At 40.3% G+C, this 22,251-nt stretch overlaps 2 protein-coding genes and 1 long non-coding RNA gene across 3 annotated transcripts; 2 read left to right on the top strand and 1 right to left on the bottom strand.

Moving 5' to 3' along the window:
• Nucleotides 1-494: 494 nt before the first annotated feature.
• Nucleotides 495-2,344, top strand: LOC307034800 (general transcription factor II-I repeat domain-containing protein 2B-like; the record flags this gene model as incomplete). Its single annotated transcript, XM_079673705.1, has 2 exons — nucleotides 495-1,332; nucleotides 1,587-2,344. The coding sequence occupies 2 exons, from the start codon at nucleotides 495-497 to the stop codon at nucleotides 2,342-2,344; spliced, it is 1,596 nt and encodes a 531-aa protein (XP_079529831.1).
• A 7,722-nt stretch (nucleotides 2,345-10,066) lies between these two features.
• LOC307036790 lies at nucleotides 10,067-11,461 on the bottom strand. Its single transcript, XR_013807455.1, has 2 exons — nucleotides 10,806-11,461; nucleotides 10,067-10,589 (listed from the first exon to the last, which is right to left on the bottom strand). It is a non-coding gene; the product is annotated as an uncharacterized lncRNA (long non-coding RNA).
• Nucleotides 11,462-12,269: 808 nt separating this feature from the next.
• lrif1 (ligand dependent nuclear receptor interacting factor 1) lies at nucleotides 12,270-21,996 on the top strand. Its single transcript, XM_079674255.1, has 3 exons — nucleotides 12,270-12,721; nucleotides 15,172-17,308; nucleotides 20,239-21,996. The coding sequence occupies exons 1-3, from the start codon at nucleotides 12,684-12,686 to the stop codon at nucleotides 21,124-21,126; spliced, it is 3,063 nt and encodes a 1,020-aa protein (XP_079530381.1). The 5' UTR covers nucleotides 12,270-12,683; the 3' UTR covers nucleotides 21,127-21,996.
• Nucleotides 21,997-22,251: the final 255 nt, after the last annotated feature.

The following is a 22,251-nucleotide window of genomic DNA, read 5'->3' as shown; positions in this document are numbered from 1 at the left end:
ACGGAGCCGCAGTGGGCTAGCTTCGGGACGCCGGCTGGAGCTAGCCCCCTGCGGCTCCGTTAGCTCCGGCGGCCACCACTGGGATAATTGGGTCCCCTATTAACATTTGCTCCCGTTTAGCATTATGGGCGTCATAGCTATAGACTATAAAAGTCTTACCCAAGGCTGAATCATAAACTAAAATGTATATGTATGTATAAAGCAGCGATACTCAACCCGCGGCTCGCGAGCCGCATGCGGCTCTTTTAAGACTAACTGCGGCTCTTTTAAGTCCCACTTAAAAAATAAAAAATAAAAAAAAAATCTTTGAAAAACGAAAAACAAAGTCAGAAGAATTCATCAACATTTCATTATCACTCACAAGTCACACATCAGTCGTCGCCCCTCCCCCTCTGAATAGCCAATCAAATATTATGTCAGGTTTCGCGCTCTGATTGTTTCGCGCGAGATAATTGCTACGTCACACTGGGAAAACTATACAGCACTATGCAAAAATGGCTACGACTAAACGGAAATATGAAGAGGAATATCGAACATTTAAAGAGGACTGGGAACTGGAGTTTTTCTTCGTCTCCACCGGTTTGGGAAAATGCACCTGCCTGCTTTGTGACAACATCATTTCACAATTTAAAAGGTCCAATTTGCAGCGCCATCACGACACAAAACACCCGAAGTTTAGTACCGACTTTCCGAAAGGTGGAGAGCTGAGGGCGGAAAAGCTGGCTAGACTCAAACAGAACCGAACTGCTCAAAAAAACTTTTTCCACACTAATACGAGTGAAAGAGCGACAGAGGCATCCTACAAAATCACACATGAACTGATGAAAAAGATGAAGCCATATACTGATGGAGAAATGGTGAAGGACTGCATACTGCTGGCTTGTTCAACGTTGTTTCCTGAGAAAAAAGACCTGGAACGAGAGGCCAAAAAAATGCAACTGTCGGATTCTACTGTAGCTAGGAGGGCATCAGACATTTCAGAGAACATTGCACATACTCTTAAGGACAAACTGTCATCCGCTGAGTTTGTCAGCCTTGCAATGGACGAAAGCTTGGATGTCAATGACACGCCACAATTACTAATCTTTATCCGGGCGGTCAACAGTAAGCTTGACATTACAGAGGAACTGCTTGACATGGTTTCACTGAAAAATGGAACAACGGGCATTGAAATAAAAAACGCTGTGCTGGAAACATTACAGAAGTTTAACATTGGCCCAGAAAAAATCACAGCATTCACGACAGATGGCGCACCGGCGATGCTTGGTAAGAGGAACGGAGCCGTGGCCTTGTTGAAAGAGACGCTTAAAAACGGCGGGGTTGCTGCTGAGGGTATTTTCTCATACCATTGTATTGTGCATCAACAAGCCTTGTTTGCTAAGTTCAAATGTCTGAATGAAGTGATGGCAAATGTAATCGAAGTGGTTAATTATATCGGGCCCGTGCAAGAAACCACTTAAATGTTAAACTGCTGTGTGAGGAGTTTGACACTCACTATGGAGATTTGGTGTTACACACCGAGATCAGATGGCTGTCTAAAGGACGTATGCTTGCACATTTAATGGACTTGATTGAACCCCTGAAAGCCTTCATTGTCGGCCAAGGGGAGACTTCCCGATTTTCCTTTTTGGATGATAAAGAGTGGGTGCTGTCTGTTGCGTTCCTGTGTGACATTACGCAGCACTTGAACGAACTTAATCTCAAGATGCAGGGAAGAAACAAGACCGTGTATGAGCTCTACACGGCTGTCAAAGTATTTTCTGACAAACTGGATGTACTCGACCAAAGTGTCCGTGGTTCTGATTACCGTTTCTTCCCCACCGTGCAGAAAGTGATGGCGAGGCATGCAGACGCTCTCCTGACCGGTCAATCTCAATTCTGTGAGGTGCTAACTGAGCTCAAGCAAAACTACACATCCAGATTCCACGACTTCAAGGACCATAGCAATATTTTTCTACTTGTGAAAAACCCATTCCTGATTGAAGTCAATGAAATGAAGCAAATAAGCGACCAGCTCGGACTTGTGCAGCTTCAAATGGAGTTCGTGGAGTTAAAGAGCTCAGATGAACTTCAGCGTCAATTTCGGATTACAGATGTCGTGGACTTTTGGAAACTGGTGGGGCATCTACCAAATATCTCCAGACTGGCAAGACGCATCATCTCAATGTTTCCGTCCACATACCGGTGTGAAGCAGCATTCTCTGCGCTCACAAAAATAAAATGTCGCAACCGAAACAGATTGAGTCTGCAGCACACAACAGAGGCCCTCCGGATCGCCGTTTCCAGCGCAGAGCCCGACTTCAAATCACTTGTGCGGCAGAAGGAGTGTCAGAAATCACATTGAGTGTGAAGTAAGGTCAACATTACTCTTCTGACAACCCCTGCTGTGTATAATCTGCTGTTATATGGACTGTGATTATCAGTAAACATGCTGTCTGTTATCTGTTGTTTTGTGTGTTTTGTGGTTGCAGTGAAAATAAGAAATCACAGTTACTGCACTGTACATTATGCTTTTCATTCTTAAGTAACATATTACTATTATCCATATTCTCAAATGCATAAAGGTTTCAGGGAGGAAAGGAGCGTTTTTGGATTGTGGCTCTTGCAAAAATATTTTTTCGTCAATGTGGCTCCTGATTAGGACAAGGTTGAGTACCACTGGTATAAAGGGTTACGTCCTTAGCTGGCTAATAAGTAACAAGGTAAACTACCAAGCACACAAACACCTGCGAACGGGATTAACATGTATAATATTATCATTTTTGACTTCTTGGAAGTTCTGTTAGTACATTCAACCGCACAGCACGACATTTTAATTGTCTGGTATTTGTAACAATATTCCCTAAAAGGCACAATCACCACGAACACGGCTAAAGCTAAAGGGTCAAGTACAGTACTATGACTAACTAACGTTGTAGCCTCTATGGTTGTAGCCTAGCAGAGTGGACAAGTTGCTGTTAGCTGACAGTGAGGCATGTACATGTCCATCAAAGTGACCACGCCCTCATTTATGCAAAAACTTTAAGACCTAATATAAATAAAAGGATAGTGTTAGAAAACAATTCACTCACAGATTCATAATCATGAAGGTGGAATTTAACTATATCGATAATAATATTTATTGCATCCATGGGTAGAAACATGTTTTTTTCTGCTGTAAAGTTGGGCATTTTAACATGGGGGTCTCTGGAAATTGCTCCTTTCTGCAGTCAGTCCCTAGCGGCCCATGTATGAACTGCAGTGTGTTGCACTTCCGTATTGGCGTCCCGGCTGTTCCCCAGAGTTTGCCGCTTGGGTAAAACCTAATAGAGGTGTCATACATAATAACCTAATAAAAGTAAATGTAACAACTACTACAGTGCAACAAAACAGGAAGATTAACTGTTGTCTCTTAAACATAAGATCTCTAGCATCTAAAGCAATATTGGTAAATGATTTAATTTCAGATTATAATATTGATATATGCTGTCTCACTGAAACTTGGTTGAGACATGAAGAATATGTCAGCATAAATGAGGCCACTCCACCCAGCCATATCAATACTCATATTGCCCGAGGCACGGGCCGAGGAGGTGGAGTTGCAGCAATCTTTGACTCAAGTTTACTTATCAATAATAAACCAAAATTAAATTATACCTCCTTTGAAAGCCTCGTTTTTAGTCTTACGCATCCGACCTGGAAAACTTTGCAGCCAATCTTATTTGTCACAGTGTACCGTGCACCAGGTCCTTATTGAGAATTCTTATCAGAATTCTCTGAGTTTTTATCAGCTTTGGTACTTAAAACAGATAAAGTAATTATCGTAGATGACTTTAATATTCATGTTGACGATGATAAAAATAGCCTTACTGTTGCATTTAAATCTATATTAGATTCTGTTGGTTTCTGTCAGAGTGTAAATAAACCAACCCACTGCTATAATCACACTCTCGACCTTGTTCTGACTTATGGTATTGAAATGTAGCTAGTGTTAGTTGAACCGCATAATCCTGCTTTATCCGACCATTTCTCAGTAACTTTTGAAGTACTGTTACTAGACTACAAAGCATTAGTCAAAAGCTCCTGCAGCAGAAACCTATCTGTTAGTGCTATAGCCAAATTTAAGGAAGAGATTCCACCAATACTTAACATGATAGCATGTCTGCATGTAAGGGAGGAAACTTATACAAAATGTACACCACCCCAAATTGATCATGTTGTTGATAGTGCTACAGATGCGCTGCAAATAAAATTAGACTCTGTTGCTCCTTTGAAAAAGAAGAAAATAAGACAACATAGACTAGCTCCATGGCATAATGCCGAAACCCGCAAAATAAAGCAAAAGTCGAGACAACTTGAAAGGATATGGCGTTCCACTAAACTTGAAGAATCTCGTTTAATTTGGCATATTACTCTCAATGAATATAAAAAGCACTGAGTAAAGCGAGAGCAGCCTACTACTCTTCATTAATAGATGAGAATAAGAATAATGCAAGATTTATTTTCAGCACTGTAGCCAGGCTGACAGAGAGCCACAGCTCGTTTGAGCCTTCTATTCCCATAGCACTCAGTAGCAATGATTTTATGTGCTTTTTTAACGATAAAATTGTTCAAAAAAAATCAATGACCTTTTGCCTTTGACCAGTATAGTATTATCAACAGCTCCCAGAAACATAAGTTCTAATATTACACTAGATAGTAAACTAGAATGCTTTTCAGCCATAAACCTTGAACAATTAAATTCAATAATTCTCTCTTCTAAACCATCAACGTGTATCTTAGACCCAATTCCAACTAAGCTGTTGAAGGAAGTTTTTCCATTAATTAGCACTTCTTTATTAAATATTATGAATATGTCTTTATTATCAGGCAATGTTCCACAATCATTCAAAGTAGCAGTGATAAAACCGCTTCTTAAAAAGCACAACCTCGATCCAGAGGTTTTAGCCAACTATAGACCTATTTCTAATCTTCCGTTCCTCTCAAACATTCTTGAGAAAGCAGTCGCAAAACAGATGTGTGATTACTTGAAAAACAATGATTTATTTGAAGATTTTCAGTCTGGCTTTAGAACACATCATAGCACAGAGACAGCTCTGGTTAAAGTCACAAATGACATTCTAATAGCCGTCTCTATTCTTGTTTTGTTCGACCTCAGTGCTGCATTTGATACTATCGACCATGATATCCTATTGCAAAGACTAGAGCACTTAGTTGGCATACAGGGAACTGCTTTAGGCTGGTTTAGGTCCTACAGTATCTATCTGCACGCTCTCAGTTTGTACGTGTCAACGATGAATCTTCCACGCAAACCAAAGTTAGCCATAGAGTGCCACAGGGCTCAGTGCTTGGAACTATTTTGTTCACAGTATATATGCTTCCGTTAGACAATATTATAAGGAATCATTCTGTAAACTTTCCCTGTTATGCAGATGATACTCAACTATATTTATCAATCAAGACTGATGAAATTAATAATCTAAATAAAATTCAAGACTGCCTCAAGGACTTAAAAACGTGGATGACTTTCAATTTTTTGATGTTAAACACGACCAAAACTGAAGTTATTGTGCTTGGCCCGAAGAATCTACGAAACAAATTATCTAAAGATATACTAACTATGGATGGCATTAATTTGGCCTCCAGTGAGACTGTAAGGAATCTTGGTGTTATATTTGATCAGGATTTATCCTTTAACGCCCACATAAAATCAATTTCAAGGACCGCCTACTTCCATCTACGTAACATTGCAAAAATCAGGCATATCTTGCCTCAAAACGATGCAGAGAAACTAGTCCATGCATTTGTTACTTCAAGGCTGGATTATTGTAACTCCTTATTATCAGGGTGTACAAAGAAGTCAGTCAAGTCGCTTCAGCTGATTCAAAATGCTGCAGCTCGTGTACTAACCAGAGTTAGGAAAAGGGACCACATTACTCCCGTTCTGGCTGCCTTACACTGGCTCCCTATAGAACACAGGATAGAATTTAAAATTCTTCTTTTCGCCTACAAAGCCCTTAATGGGCAGGCGCCATCTTACCTTAAAGAACTCATTATACCCTACTGTCCTACTAGGGCATTGCGTTCCAAGAATGCAGGGTTGTTGGTTGTTCCTAGAGCCTCTAAAAGTACAATGGGAGCCAGAGCCTTTTCTTATCAAGCTCCACATTTGTGGAATCAGCTTCCAGTTTGTGTTCGGGCGGCAGACACCTTATCCGTTTTTAAGAGTGCGCTTAAGACCTCCCTTTTTGATAAAGCTTATAGTTAGGGCTGATTAGATTCAGCCCCTAGTTTTGCTGATATAGGCTTAGTTTGTCGGGGGACATCTTACTTCTTCCTTCTCTCTGTCTATACCTGTGTACTCTCATGTTCCGATTAACCCAGCTTCCCCACATTTCTTTCTTTTTGGTGTCTATATACGCCGGGATTCGAAGTCATGGATGATCCTGCGATCCTGTGTCATGGATCGCGAGTCCTGGATCTTGAGTCATGGCTGTGGTTCTGGATCATAAGTCCTGGATGGATATCCTCGTGGATTCATCTTCCTATTATACACACATGCATTTCCAAACATTTGACCTACCTATGTTGCATTATCTTTTCAATTTACACATGGCATCTATTGCACATCTGTCCGTCCTGGGAGAGGGATCCCTCCTCTGTTGCTCTCCCTGAGGTTTCTCCCATTTTTCCCTTTAAACTGTGGGTTTTCTCTGGAAGTTTTTCCTTGTACGATGTGAGGGTCTAAGGACAGAGGGTGTCGTATTGTCATACTGATATTCTGTACAAACTGTGAAGTCCACTGAGACAAATGTAACATTTGTGATATTGGGCTATATAAATAAACATTGATTGATTGACAAACAGAGAGTGGTTAATTATTTGCAAAACCACTAAACGATACTGATAAACTGCGATGTTAACAACTTAATGATAACCTCATATTTGTTTAACTTAGGATCATACCTGTGTTTAGTCTAGAAAAAGGTAGGCTAAATGTGTGCATTTTATTATAAAGTTGTAGCCTATAGACTGTTGCAAAAACTAAGAAGCTTATAAACATCAGGTTTAACTAAAAGAGCTTTACAAAAAAGTAACACAATTAAAGATGTTTGGAGTTTTATTTGAGTTATTAATTTACATTTTTTGTTCAAGAGATGCTGATTTGAAACCGTTGTTACATACAGTTACGGCATTTCCTGTTTCTGCCGGAGAGAGGGGAGGCTGTCCCAAAGCTTGCTGCTGCATTTACTCCCTCCATCTGACAAGAGGGAGCCTCATGTGTCACTCCACGGAGTTCACTCCGTCACGGAGGGGGAGTGTGTAGGGGTAAGGTGTAGGGCGTTGTTTGGGATTGGGCCATACACACGCACTTTTTTGGCCCCCCCACTTCTGAAATGAATCCGGCGCGCCTGATCGGAGTACTTCTCCCACCTTCTCTATTTACACATCCTTGTCTCTTTATATGCTCCACTACAGTATGTGCACCAGCTTCTTCTTTTTTTTTTTTTACTATTCAGTGGGTTTCTTATTTAAAAAATACTGGATATGATTATGTGACCTGCCCCAACTTATCCAGCTTTCCCAGTCGACACACCTAAGTCCCACGATTGAAGGCTGGCTTTGACGAGAGAATAACTGGAAGGATTATAATATCACACATATAACCTATAGTGATGGTTAAATAGTCAAAAAGTGATTCTTCTGGTCAACTGCTGAGGATATCCCCAAAATCACAATATCACCAGGTGTAGCTGAATTCAATGCTGCAAATCACCCATATCTGCATGCAAAAAGTGCCAAGCAAACCACATGCTCCACTCCACAGTATGGCCAGGATCATTACTGAAGAAGGATAAACACAGAGACAGTATTAGACCTTGTGGGACAGGGTGGGTCGTTACAAGGAGGGTGCTGTAGCTTTAAAGACTTAATCACTAGTGTGTACACAATACAACAAACTAGTCAATAAGCAAAACATAGAAGGCAGGCAAATTGATACTTAGGCAACAAATAGCCTGTAGCCATGGTCAAATATAGCTAAAACCTAAGATCAAGAAAAGGAAAGGCAAAACGGTAGCACAATGATCCTAAAATAAATGGAGAAAGGAGATTAGAAATTGTATAAAGACTTGAATGTCCTTCAATGTACATACAATTAATCTCCTACCTCTGATGCAAACGCACCCACTCAAATATCACCTAGGACACCTCCGCAACGGTGATTCTTTACACATTCTCTGCTGGGGCTGTCAAGAAGCCTCGTATAGGGGGAATACACGCCTATCAGCCAGACAACGATGACCGGAACAAGAACACTCGCAATAGTCACAGCTGATTTGGGTGAGGTGTCAGTGGACATTTAAAGTGTAGCGGGAGATGCTGAACTACAGCTGCAGCGTTTTCCTTATATGGAAGGGCCAGCTGACTAAAGAAATGGGGGGGGGGGGGGGGGGGCGTCTTAAAGGGGCAGTGGCGGCCCAGCCACGTGAAATAAATGATCTGACAGCTAACCCAGAAAACAGTGCATTACAACCTATGATTACAACCTTTATATATACAGTCTATGATTTCAACACAGGAAAACGGAGAACTGGAAGATGAGTGGAAAAGCGTCACATAAATGTCTAAGTGCTCACATCTCCGTGGGAATTATTATGTGCAATTCATTTCTTAAGGTTATACTATACATTTAAATCGTGTTTAATGATCTTGAACGTCACTAAAACATAGCTTTTAAGAAAGCTATTTCATAAATGGCTAGATCTTGATAAATAGAAATTGTTTTTATTGTTTTGTGTTAAAATATTCAGGAGTTCAATTATTTGAAATTCACAGTCCTGAATGTGGGTTTGTGGTGAATGTGGGGATCTACAGGACACACATTTTCAGAGTAAAGGCTTTCACATTATCATAATTATATTACCTACTTGTCAAGCCCTTTTAAGAAAGTTAATGTAAAAATTCATGTGTCGCCTAGAAGACTCGGACAATCATGTTATCTCGATTTTAATTAAACCTGTGAAGAGTTCTACTCGGTTCTCTTCCATGATTTGGAGACATTGGCGCAATAGCCTATACAGACAGTGAGCATGTGAGGCTAGCTGTGATTGGACTGATTTTATCTGTTTGTTTTTATCTGTTTTGTGTTTAGCTTTTTATCTTATTTATTGATGTGTGTCTTGTCTTTTTGCATGTGATATGGACCTTGAGTCTGAAATAAAGATTGAACAATTTGTATTGAAATGTAGATTTTACACCACAACGGAACACAAAAGCAGGACCAACCATCCTACATTGAATTACTTGACTAACAAAGAGAAAGATCCATTCATTTAAATAAATATTTAACAACAAATGGGCCGGTTCTAAGGGGTTATTCAGTTAAGCCCGATGAGAGGGGATACAGCTGGGTTATGGCTAGAAAGGATCCGTCTAATGTAAATATGACGTCACGTTCTCGTTCTAACTCTCGTTGTAATCGGAGCGGCTCGGTTGTAATCGGAGCGGCTCGGAAGCGCAGTCACGTGGCTGAATGTTTACGTTTGGGATGGCGAGAAACTAAACTATATTAAGTATGTAAATACTTGTTAGCGGTCTTGCTGTTGAAAGAAGAATGACAACACTGTAGATCAGCAACACTATGGTTTATTTTGTATTCACAGGCAAGTCAACGTTGTTGCAGTAAAAGTCCCAAGATAGCTCCTGGTGCAATAAAATGTATGTTGCATGTTACTGCTGTAGATGTGTTTACCTTTATATCCCGTTGGGTAGTTTAATCTGCAGCAATGCATCATATTCTATAATATCATCATATATGTGTAGCTTTGTCTCTGTCGTATCTTTCAAAAGTAAAGTGAAACAGCTGTTTTCAGCTTTGTGATGATGCATTTTCCAGCTGATCCAAGAGGCTTTTTAAACACCTTACTTGGCTTAAGAGGGAGGGGAATTTTCTCAACACATAAAGGAACACTTTATCCTTCAGTTTATCACAAACATTACATCAACACATTTGGAGATCCTAATTTGAATCCAGTCTGTAATTTGATATTAAGGTTTTAATAATGAAATGAGGTCATGAATCGAGTTCAAGGTTAAGATCATCTTTATTATCCTATGTACAAAAATTAACATACAACATTAATATAACAGTAACGAATCAAACAAAATAACATTATGCAACTCTGATCTTCTTGCTGATACTTTTCAAAGTTACTTTTACATTTGCTCTACTTCTCCTGCTACTGTTTGCTCTGCTTTCAACTTCTCTTTCAACTCTGCTCTTTACTCTGCTTTCCCTGTTTCCTCTGTTCTCCTCTCCTCATCTTCTCCTCAGACTATCCTCCTTTTGCTGTCTCCTCTCCTCTCCTGTTCTCCTCTCCTCATACTCTCCTCCTTTTGCTGTCTCCTCTCCTCTGTTCTCCTCATCTCCTCTCCTCCTCAGACTCTCCTCCTTTTGCTGTTAGATATTTAGACTGTAATGACAGCTTATGATATACTTTTTATAACTACATCAATCACATGCAATGGATTAAAAACGTTGTTTTACTTACCACCTCTTTACAGCTCCATTCATCTCCAAGCTTCCAACATTCACCTGGCGGTGGTGCCTTGGATGAAAACAACTTTTGATATGATACAATACAACAACAATAGTTAACACCTATCCACAGCAATAAGCACAATGAGAAGACTATGGTCTCTTTTATACCAATTTCTATTGGAGTGAAATGAACTGTGCCATGTCACATAGGATTGGAATGGATGATTGGCTGGGTTTTGTGAATATAGAGGAGATGGCAAAAGTAAATATACTTTGTTCTTACCTAAAGCATCTATCCTCCTCTTCGTACCCCTGCCTGCTCCTCCCGCATTAGACTCTGGGGACTTAGCTTTTAAAATCTTGTTCAAGCTGTCCACTCTGTAGTTGGATCTCATGACCTCAGCTTTATGACCCACCCGGCCTGAAAAAGGGTGTCTACGATGGCTGGTACTGAGAGGTGTTATGGTCCTCTTCTGCCTTTTGTGTTTGGGGGGCGTGAAGGTGAGAGGAAGACTACTGTCATGTGGGGTGTGTTGCTTTACGTCCTCCAAAAGATCATTTAGTCTTGATATCACTGTACACATGAACGTCTCATCCTGTAGGTGGTATGTGTGCTCAGTAATTTCCCGCAATAAGGTCCCACACTGCTGTCATTTCCTATCTCTTGAGGACTTTGAGTGGTTACCACTGCTCTGATTACAACGAGAGTTAGAACGACGTCTCTTCTCGATCTTCCCGCGTCCTGCCCACCCTGACCCTTTCCGATTACAGCCGAGCCGCTCCGATTACAACGAGAGTTAGAACGAGAACGTGACGTCATATTTACATTAGACGGATCCTTTCTAGCCATAACCATACAGCTGTGCACATGTCATCATTAACAGACGTCGTTTAAGAGTGACGTTTGAGTGAACGAGGACGTCCCAATTAATACCTGAGGACTCCTCTGTCCTCGCGTCTCCTCCTCGGCCCATTCCCAAACCGCCCCCTACAACCTACCCCTCCGTTTGCGCGTTCACGCGGAGGGTCCGCCATATTGAGGGCTGTTCCAAAGCAACGAGTGTGGAGGGGGAGTGGGCTATCAAGCCCTCAAACAGCGAGTCTGCAGCAGTGCTGACTTGAGACCGGTCTCTACCTGACCGGAGTCGCGCTGTGTGTGTCCGTCAGGAAACACGCTGTTTACAAGTAGTTCCAGCAAACATCCACTCATAAACTACGATGTTAACAACCTCATGATAGCCTCATATGTTTTAACTTAGGATCATAACTGTGTTTAGTCTAGAAAAAGGTAAATGTGTGCATTTGATTATAAAGTTGTGTATAGCTATTTACAGACTGTTGCAAAAACTAAGAAGCTTATAAACATCAGGTTTAAAACTAAAAGAGCTTTACAAAAAAGTAACACAATGAAATATGTTTGGAGTTTTATTTGAGTTATTAATTTACATTTTTTTGTCTAAGAGATACTGATTTGAAACCGTTGTTTCATACAGTTACGGCATTTCCTGTTTCTGCCGGAGAGAGGGGAGGCCGTCCCAAAGCTTGCCGCTGTATTTACTCCCTCCCAGCGCCCTCCATCTGACAGGAGGGAGTCTCGTTGAGCTGCTAGTGTGGCTACAGACGGAGTTCACTCCGTCACGGAGGGGTAGGGTCGAGGTAGTGGTTTCGGATTGGGCCCTCGTGTCTCCGGAGGCGGAGCTAAGACGCAAGGAAGGGACGCGAGTGAGGGAAAGGAGGAGGTGAAATAGGACGAATAAACCGGAAGTTGTGGTTGCGACTCGCCATTAAAGCAAAGAAGAAGAAGAAGAAGAAGAAACCGGAAGTTTGATGTAACGGATGCGGAAACGGAAGACCAGCTGATTAGCTGGAGGAGAAACGTCGAGTTACAAATACTAATAAAACGGTGATTTGTAAGCTATAAATGACCACTGCGGGGGTTTAAGCAGCCTCTTCGTATACTTTATGGACGGAAGTAACGACGGATATAAGTAACTTGCTTTGACGTTAGTTTCCTGTAACCCTTTTTGGCTTCCATGTAAACATACCTAACGTGACCGATAGCATACTGTTCTGTCGCGAGAGTCTGTAGCTGCTTCAGCACGCTAAATTGCTGCCTTGGAGAAACGGGCTGTGATGGGAAGTCTCACCTCCTTCATGAGTCATGAACCCCGTCATTAAAGAAATTGATCCGGTTCACAGGTACGTTATGAAAGTTAAATCCATCTGATGTCATACCGTAACAATATCATTTACTGCAAGGAAAGTTCAAAAACAAACTGAGTGATAAACCGTGCGTAACTACCACTGCCCCTTTATTGTTAGGTTCCCTGTTATCTGCGAGGGGATTCATAGTTGATGCTGATCCTAAAGGGAGGAGTTTACAATGTCACAAAGGTGTCTATCTTTTCTCTTTGCTAAGTCGCGACGGTAATTTAGTGAACCTGTATGGCTAACATTGAAACGGGTCGAAAACTGATGGACGTTCGCGGAAGACGTGCTTCCTGCCTGTTTTATGTTATATGCAAATGTATGATTGATGCTTTTACTGAACTATTGAATATTAAAGCTTTTTCGGACATTTGCCCAGGCTAGCTCTAAAATAAGCTTTATAAATCGCTGGGATACAGCATCAATTAATATTTGAGAATACAATAATAATAATAATAATAATAATTATTATTATTATTATGATTTAAGGTGTTTAATTGCATATGGAATTCAGGGACATTCTTTCAAATTTAGACTTTGTCCAAAGTGGTAACAAAAAATAATCTGACATTTTTCATTTAATGCTTGTCTTTATTTGCTGAAGTCTGTTTTACAATTCTGTTATTGCAGCCAATAGAAAACGGATTATAAAATACATTGCCTATCAATAGTCATCATAGAGGATATCCAATAAATGGTTAAGAAACAACCAGACGTGCAATCACCGCTAAATGCACTTTAACACAGGGGTATCTCCTCTTGCACTTTATGTAGCACTTTTATCTTTTCTTGCACTTTATATGTCGTAGCTGCTATATTGTACTCCCATGTGGTAAATACTCGTGTATGCTGATCTTGCTCTTTTGCACTTTTTGCGTATCATGTATTTTGTTTTTGCTATGTTTGTAAAATGTAATTGGCTTCATTTGTCTTATGCTTTGGGCTCAAAAGTGTGATCCAGTCTTCTCGAAATCATCTGTGCATGTGATGGAGGAATGCACAGTGCCTGTAGGGGGTGTGGTCTGAATAGCCATGCAGTAAGCAGTGTGCTATGGGATGGATATTCAAGTGTACTTGAATGGCATCGGTTTGTTTTAGTCAAGATTATGCTAAAATATACTTTCCCCAACTATATTTAAGTTCCCTATGAAGAGCCAACCTTCAATCTAGAAAATGCCCAGTTTATTCCCGTTAATTCCCATGGAAAGTTTCCATCTTTGAAAATTCCCGGAATTTTGCAACCCTACTTGCAATACATAAAATAAAATAAGATAAAAGTATTAGTCTTAATCCGTATATACTGTTTGTTGTAAAAGGAGGGGATTTTATTTCTGCTTTGTGAACTCTATTGTGTTGTAGGCTTATTCTTTAGGTTGGAAACTATACTCCTACTGCCTGAATTTTCTTCATGGTTTACACTTTCTTTGGTTAATTTGTTATTTTTTGATTAATTCAGTATGTGATCCCACACGTTATAAAATAGTGTTTGGGGGCTTAACTGTATTTATTCAACTAAAACAGTTTGCTTAGATGGTATTTGTGCTTGTTACACTTTAGTATGTGCTCATGTCTTTCATTGTTGAACAAAAGCCTGCATTTGCTTTAGGCAGGTTTTCCTATAAGTAAAGTCTCTGATCAGATGACACATAATGAAACTGTGATAATATGAAAAATACAATATATCATCAAATTGTTATGCCTTAAATGGGGAATTTCTGGGGGGGAAACGTATTAATGATGGAGTCAGGACAGTGTTAGGCTAGCTTAGCAGGTTATATGTTTCACCCTGCTAACAGCCTTTATTCTAAGCTAGGTTAAGGTAGACATTTTACACTGCAGACATCTTGACCTGCCGCTGAATAGTGCCACAGTGACGCGTCCTAAAACCCGGAAGTAAGCTGCGCATGGGTTCCTTCGACAAAAAAGCAATGCAATTTCTCCATAGGATTTTGGAAAATAGCTCGAAATAAGGTCTGTGGTTGACACACATTTAAGAGACGGATCACGCTTTGTTCAGTCGCATAATCTCCACATGTCTACCCATCTTTTATCATTTTCGAATCATAAATCTAATCGATAGATTTATGATCGATAGGTTTATGATTTGAAAATTAAAAAACCTCTATGGAGTTAAGTCTATTCATTTAATGCTTTACCTCTGTGTTACGTACCATGACAAGTCGAAATGTCTCCTGTGAAGGAGGCTTGTGGATATCAATCTTCTCGTTTCAATCAAAGAAAGAAATACAAATTTAAAAGCAACTATTTCTTGAAGTACTCTGAAATGCAACATTGTTGGGATCTAAACCTGTGTTGTTTTACAAATTGTATACAAAATGGTGCTGCGTTGGACAAAAGCTTCCATCAAATCTAAATGTGTTTTTTAACTTTGAATCTTAACTGTTTTTCATTGACATGTTTCTGTGCCTTTTTTCTCTCAGCAACACCACCATTTCCTACGAGGCAGTACCTGCTGTGGGAGCCGATGGAACCAACATCATGAAACTGATTCCTGTACAAACGGTCAACAGACAGTTTTTCCAATCTCCAACAAGCCAACCTGAAACAGATCCTACACCACAGAGAGCTGAAGCCATGAACATTTCATCAGAACCTGTCCAGATGTTTAAAACAAATGTGGAACTTTCTAACTCAGTGAACAAGTATTTATCCCAGCAACAGAATACAAAGTTAAGGACCATAGCTCCAAGTGCAACACCTGCAGCTAACATTGGGATGTCCGGAAGAGTTCCGAGTCAGCTCCCAGTCACAGTGAAGTCTCTAGAACTCCCTAGAGGACAGTGCCCACAGACTCCCTCTAACACACAAGCCCAAACAGTCCCAGCACCTGAACTACCTAAGAAACAGATTTTGACTTCGTCGGCCAAATCCTCTCCGAGTACAGGCTTGTCCAACGGGTTAACTTTAAGCCGTTTCAATCAAGATTTTGATCAAAAGATGGAATCTGCATTTAACACGCTCCAGTTTCTTTGCAAGGTGGCAGGTAAACATTCATTAACACCTCGATTAAAAGACTCACCACATTTAACATTGATTCCAAAGGGTTCACAAAAGCCCAACAGCCCCATGAAGTGGGTAGTTGGTGAAGAGGATGGCTCAATAGTTCCACCTCCTGATCCAATTAATTCTGTAACTTCAGAGGTCCTTCGAATTGTTGCAGAGAGAGAAAATGCTAAAAAGCTCTGTGACGGCATTACCAAACCCAGTCATACTCTTGAGCCTGTTCCTTCTCTTGTTGCATCAGAGATTATTCGAGTTGCTGCAGAGAGAGAAAATGCTGAAAAACTCTGCGAAGTCATTACTAAACCGGGTCCAACTCTTGAGCCTGTGCCATATTTTGTTGCTTCAGAGATTCTTCGAGTTGCTGCAGAAAAAGAAAAGGCAAGCAAGCAATGTGATGTCATTTCAAAACCACTTTCTGGGTCGAGTCCAGGCACAAGCATACACAGACAGAATCACAACTTGGTCATCAAAAACAGAGAGGATGCACCACAGCAAAAGAAGGTAGATATATTTAACATTCCTCGTATGGCAGTGCCTACAAGAAACAGTGGGGAAGTAGGGAGAAATACGAGTCAGATTCCAGTCACAGTGACATTTCCAGCACTGGGAACAACCGCGAGAAACGGTGAGAAGTTATGGAAAACCCCCAGTCAGCACCCAATCACAGTGAAATCTACAGCACTACCCAGTGGACATGGCCTTCGGAGGCCCCCTGATACACAAATCGGACCAGTCCTAGTATCTGTATTACCACCGGCTATCAAGAAACATGTTCCTACTTCATCAGCCAACTCCCGTCCAAGTTCAGGCTTACCCAATGTTGTCAATTTGTCCCCTACCACAAGTGTCAACCAAGGAGTTAATCCACAAAGTGATTCTACACTTGAAATACGCAAGTTTATTTGCAACAATTCCAAAGAGAAATCCTCTGGACCTCCATCAAAAGATTTAAAACCACACTTAAGATTGATTCAAAGGGTTTCAAAAAGGCCCAACAGCCCCATGAAGTGGGTTGTTGATGATGATGAAGATGATGATGACGATGACGGCCAAACAGCTCCAACTCTTGATCCCATTGATTCTTCCGTTGCTTCAGAGATTTTTCGAGTTGTTGCGGAGAGAGAAAACCTTGGAAAGCACTGCGACATCATCCCAAAACCAGAATCTGGGTCAAGTCAGGGCAAAAATGTTCAAGGACAGGAAACGGTAATCGTTTGTGATGGTAAAGTGTTTTTAGTGGCAAAACATTGCAGCTTACAATTTGAAACTGGGAAAAGTAACTCGTCTTTGGCAGAAAGCAAAGTATATGAATTCAACAAAACTATCGGACCTTCTTGCCAACAATCAGTGAAGGCACCTGCTCTTCAGAAAAGGGGGGGCCTCCGAATAATCAATCAAGATGATTCATGTGAAGTGATTGACCTGTGTGATGATGACGCTCACAAGGACTCGTCTCAACCATCAGTTCATACACCAGGAGTCACTCATCCATTCACCTCCGACGGCAGCAGTGGAATATGCTGTCAAATAGAAAAAAATACCGGCAAAATTGAGGTGAGGACAATTCTATTACTACATTACATTTTATACCCCATAGTGTTACAACAGGATTCCATCACATTTTACTGCACTTTTACAATGGAGCAGGCTTATGCATATGAAAAGCCAGTCAGCCAAATAACCTGTAGTTTTCAATGCCTCATCCTCCAAGATATCTACCTCTGTACACGCTATATTTTTCAATAAGGTAAAACAAATCAGGGCTCGACATTAAGGACTGCCCGATGGCCCGGGGCCATCTAGTATTTAGCTCGGGCAATGAAGCCTCACCTGCTGGTTGCCCGATCGGGCAATCTATTATGCCAGTATCATGCAGCTCGCGGATCCAGTAATGAGTGACCCGACAGTAAAACTAAACATATCTATAACTAGTTTAGGTAGTTTGAGAGGTAATTAAAATAGCTACGAGTGATATTCTAACCTGAAGTGTGTGTTTTGTCCGCTCACCGCTGCATGTGATCATGCAGAGCTGCGTGTCGACTCGTCAGCAGCAGCTGATCTCTCTCTCCCGTCAGATTAGACTTCACTCGCGTTTATGTCCATATCGATCAGATCCAGCTAGTTCTAGCTAATGATATGGCTACCTGCTTATTAAAAGACACCTAAACCATAAGTGTTGCTATGCAACCGGGTGGGGCCACAAAGTATAGCACAGCATTATACATTTGTTTACATGCCCACCGGAACCCCGAGGCATTACCAACAGATCAACGCACAATCAACCCAGACAGGACATCTCTTTCTCCACATTACGTGTTAGACATTATAATTGACTATTATTGTCTGTCACATACTCTTCTTGTCTGTCACATAAGTGGCACAACTGAAGCGGTATTGCGCTAAAGGGAAATTATTTTGACGGAAGAGATTTAGATTTGCCGGCTAACGGGAACTCCGACGTCACCATGTTGTGTGCTTCGTGGATGCGCTCGGCTCCTCTCGACTGCTGCTCGGCCAGCTTCCGGTTGAGGAAGCATTCATTCGACCGACTTACAGTAGATAACATTACAAACATTTTTAACAGGGGCCATAATAGTGTAAATAATGTTTGTTTTGGCAGTTATAACTGAATGTAATGTTTTCTACTTTTTTACATCTGGGAAGGCATTTGCCTTCATCAGATGGAAAGTGTCTTGACCAACAACTTAAGTATTTCTTATAGCTATGCAGGGCATGCAAGCGAGCAAACAAGAGCAAACAAACAAGTGAAATGAAAAATACAATTGAAATTGTATAATATAATATTGTGGTGGTTCATCTTATAATTCAGTCTAGAGAATGCACCAGACAGCATCTACAGTAAGACCTGGAAAAATCTAAATGTTCTAGGTGGAGGCCCCCCAAAACCCTTCGTGCCATTTTGCCCTCACGCATTTTTCAGGGCAATCTCTATTGGGCTCAGGGCCATCTGTAAATTAGCTTAGATGGCCCACAGGGCCATCTCCCAAAATCCTTAATGTCATGCACTGCAAATACGGTGCCCCACATTCATTTATGTTGATGAACAAGTGAACATTTCCTATTAATACGACATGTTCTATTCCTGAGGACTTGCAGTTCAGGGTTCACCTTTTTAATTTAGATATGTGAATGTGCTCAATCTACAAACAGAAAGATTCAAAGCACAAATGCAGAAGTTGCGATTTTTAGCTAATTCAAAACAACTTCAAACTAACCATCAAGACCATAAGCTCATTAGGAATATGTTATAAATAATAAAGGTAATAAGAAGTGTCATTTTCTAATAGACCTTTTATAGAAGCAGACTTCTTTTCGCTGGTTATGAAAAAGAACGCAGGATTAACACTTGCGCTTCACTTTTAATACCCTGAGGTTGCTACTTGATCAATAGGCTGAATACAGACTGAACTGTTTAAAGTTTATGATTCCTCTGATCAATATTTATTGATTACCTGCAACCAAAAAGTGACATGTCTTTTTTTCATGGCTAACTGCAGGGACATTTTTTTTAACAGAAACTTAATGTGAGAATACCTTCAGGTGTTACACGTTTAAATCTGCAATTGGCTGAAAACTACTTAGAAACATATTCCAATGCCTAACATGTTGTCATGTGTCTTTATTGTATTACATTAAATTGCAGTACAGTAAAGAAATGACAAACAAGGTTTGAGTTAATTTAGAAAAAAGTGTAACAATTAAAATACCAAAAAATATTATAGGAGATATCACAAATAACACATTTGCATTTAAGGGGCTTTACAATAGAACCGACAAGGAACAACTCCACTAAGTAATCTCAAAACCACAAATGCATGTTTTTACATTTCTGTTTGTGTACAGATTGAGCAGTCCGATACAAAAGGTGAATCAGTTAGTTTGAGAAGTCTTGGTAGTTGTATTTAAGTTGTAGTTGTATGCCAGCCTAATAACGTCCTGACTCCAGCTGTGTTACTTCAGCTGCATCCACGTCATACGCCTTTTGCTTTTTGCTCACGGTGGGCCTTGCGGTAAAAGTTATGTTTTGTTACCATGGTCACGTCCACTGGTTCTGCTGCTAAACACAGCTGTCATCTGATTGGTCCAGACTAATATCTCAACAAATATTGGATGGATTATTATGCAGATGAAACAAAAATGTTTGGTTTCGTGAAGAATAACTTGTTGATCCGCCGACTCCTTTGATTAGGTTTGGAACCAAAAGGTCCTCAAACACTGTGACATTCCCATCAACCTCTTCTGTACCTTGTGTTTGGTGCTAAGTAAGAAATATCTCATTGCAAAAAGATGCTGATCCTTTAACATTATTGCTAAACATCCGCATTTTTTATTATGAGCATGCTGACAAAGCATCTATGCCCAAGAACCGCTGTTGTAGAGACACTAATATAACTTGTTATAATATAACTTATTCTTCTTTTATGTATTGTTTGAATTGAAAGAGTTTATTTTTCTTCTCACAGTGCTCTATGAATCCTGCTACAAGTTGGACATCTTCGCTGGCAGCGGAATCCTGTAAAATTGCCGATCCTCTGCTGAGACACATGTTTGGAATAACAGCCGATGTGAAAATTAGCCTGCCGAGAATTGACAAAGACTCGTCTGCAACATTTCTACTGAGTGAGTCTATAAAGTCGGTGGAGGATAATCAGGAACAAGCGAGCGGGTTGCAACAGGAAGATGTTTCTTTACAGGACCTTTACATTCTACAAGACAGTAACAGCTGCAATGGTACCATCAATGTCCCAACAGGGAAAGTACTGAAAACTGAACCAGAGGATTCTGACAGTCCAACTCCTCTCTATGCGATTTACTATTCAGGTAGCACTCTGGACAAGGGAACATCATGTCATATTAAAAGTGAGCCAGAATGTGGATATGTGGAACCCATAGATGAAGATTTCCTCAGCACAGATGAAAGCAACATCCCCAACTCACGGGACATCGCTGGCTGGCCACAGACTCCGACTTTTGTGGATCCGAACACAAACACGGGGAGAATGGGAAGAAAAAGGAAGCGCACGATGTGTCCTTGTTGCGTCCCTGCGGGGGGGCACGGTGCAAGGTCCCAAGAAGAGCCCAAGAAGTGGGCATGGGGGACGGCGCAGACGAGTAGAAAAGAGGGAAGAACCAAATTTGCTAAAAAAGTTGTAAAAACATCTGGAAAGATCAACTGTCAAAAAGTGAAGGAGTATAAGACTGCTGAGGGTCTAGTGAGTGACAGTGAGACCACTGTCCCTGAAGTAGTCAAACTACACGAACAGATCCAAAGACTCAAAGAGCTTCTGCACGAGAAAGAGGACGCTTTAAAACTGATGACAAACGGCGTGGGCGGGGATCCAACAATTTGAACTCTAATATTCTAGGAAACGTTTTTTATCATTAGTATAGAATATGTTGTTCTCCCATTTATGTTTTTTGGAGTTAGCAACTGTAAAAGCACAGCTAATGTGATAAATTGATAAATTAATAAGAAATGCTTTAGTAAACACTGTCAGTATGGAGTTTATAGTTGGTAACTAAAAAGCTATTTGCTTACTCATTAAGTAAAAAAAAAAAAAAAAATGCTTAAATGTAATATTCCCTAAATAAACTAATACATTATTAATATTTTATAAGGGAACTTGTGCAAATAAATGACCTTGTTGAAGTGACTCATGTGAACACTTAATCCATGAATGTTTGGTTGGAGTTACAGTTTGACTTGTGTTTTTATCAGCATTGGGGGTGAGGTTATCCTGGTCAGCCAGTCCACCAGTGTTTTGCTCAGACCCTTTCCTCAAAAGGCATGTTATCCCAAACACTACTAGCCAGATCCATGGGGTTTTGCTTGCCTAATGTTTTAGATAACCATTAGTTTTAAACTGCAAGTTTCCATCATGAAGATGTTGGGCTTCATGTTCAGTCCATCACATGACAGAGCCACAGGCTAGGCCTTTATGGATCTTTGGGGGGGACAGGACAGCACAAGGACCAAAGTAAGTACTAAAAGAGAAGGGACATGTATTGGAAATATATAAGATTAAAGGAAATAGAAACTATATAAGACTAATTTAATTTGGAGTAACAAGGCAAGCATTATGTATATTTGTATCTATCAATGCAGTACTGTTAACATTTGAAGTGGTGGAAAAGTACTCTTTTAATTGCGTAAAAGTAGAAATACTATGTTCTTGAAATATACTCAGTGTACTTTGTGTAATAAAAGTACTGAGAATGGCTCTTTTTTTCTTCTTTTTTAAAAAACAATATTTCAGAATATTTCCAAAAAAAAACATGTCCAATTATTTGGAAGTTGTAGTGTGTAAATGTTGAGCCATGTTTAGAAAACAAATGTAGAGTAAAAGTATAATTATTGTCTCAAAAGTGTAATGGAATATAAGAATTTGTAGCATTAAATAAAAAATACTTAAGTAAAGTACAAGTATGGGTTACAGCTGTATACATATATGTTCCCTGTTCCTTTCCCCTCCAGT

This window comes from Notothenia rossii (assembly GCF_949606895.1).
Source record: "Notothenia rossii genome assembly, chromosome: 4".
Classification (NCBI taxonomy): Eukaryota; Metazoa; Chordata; class Actinopteri; order Perciformes; family Nototheniidae; genus Notothenia; species Notothenia rossii.
This window is presented reverse-complemented; position numbering and strand designations above follow the sequence as displayed.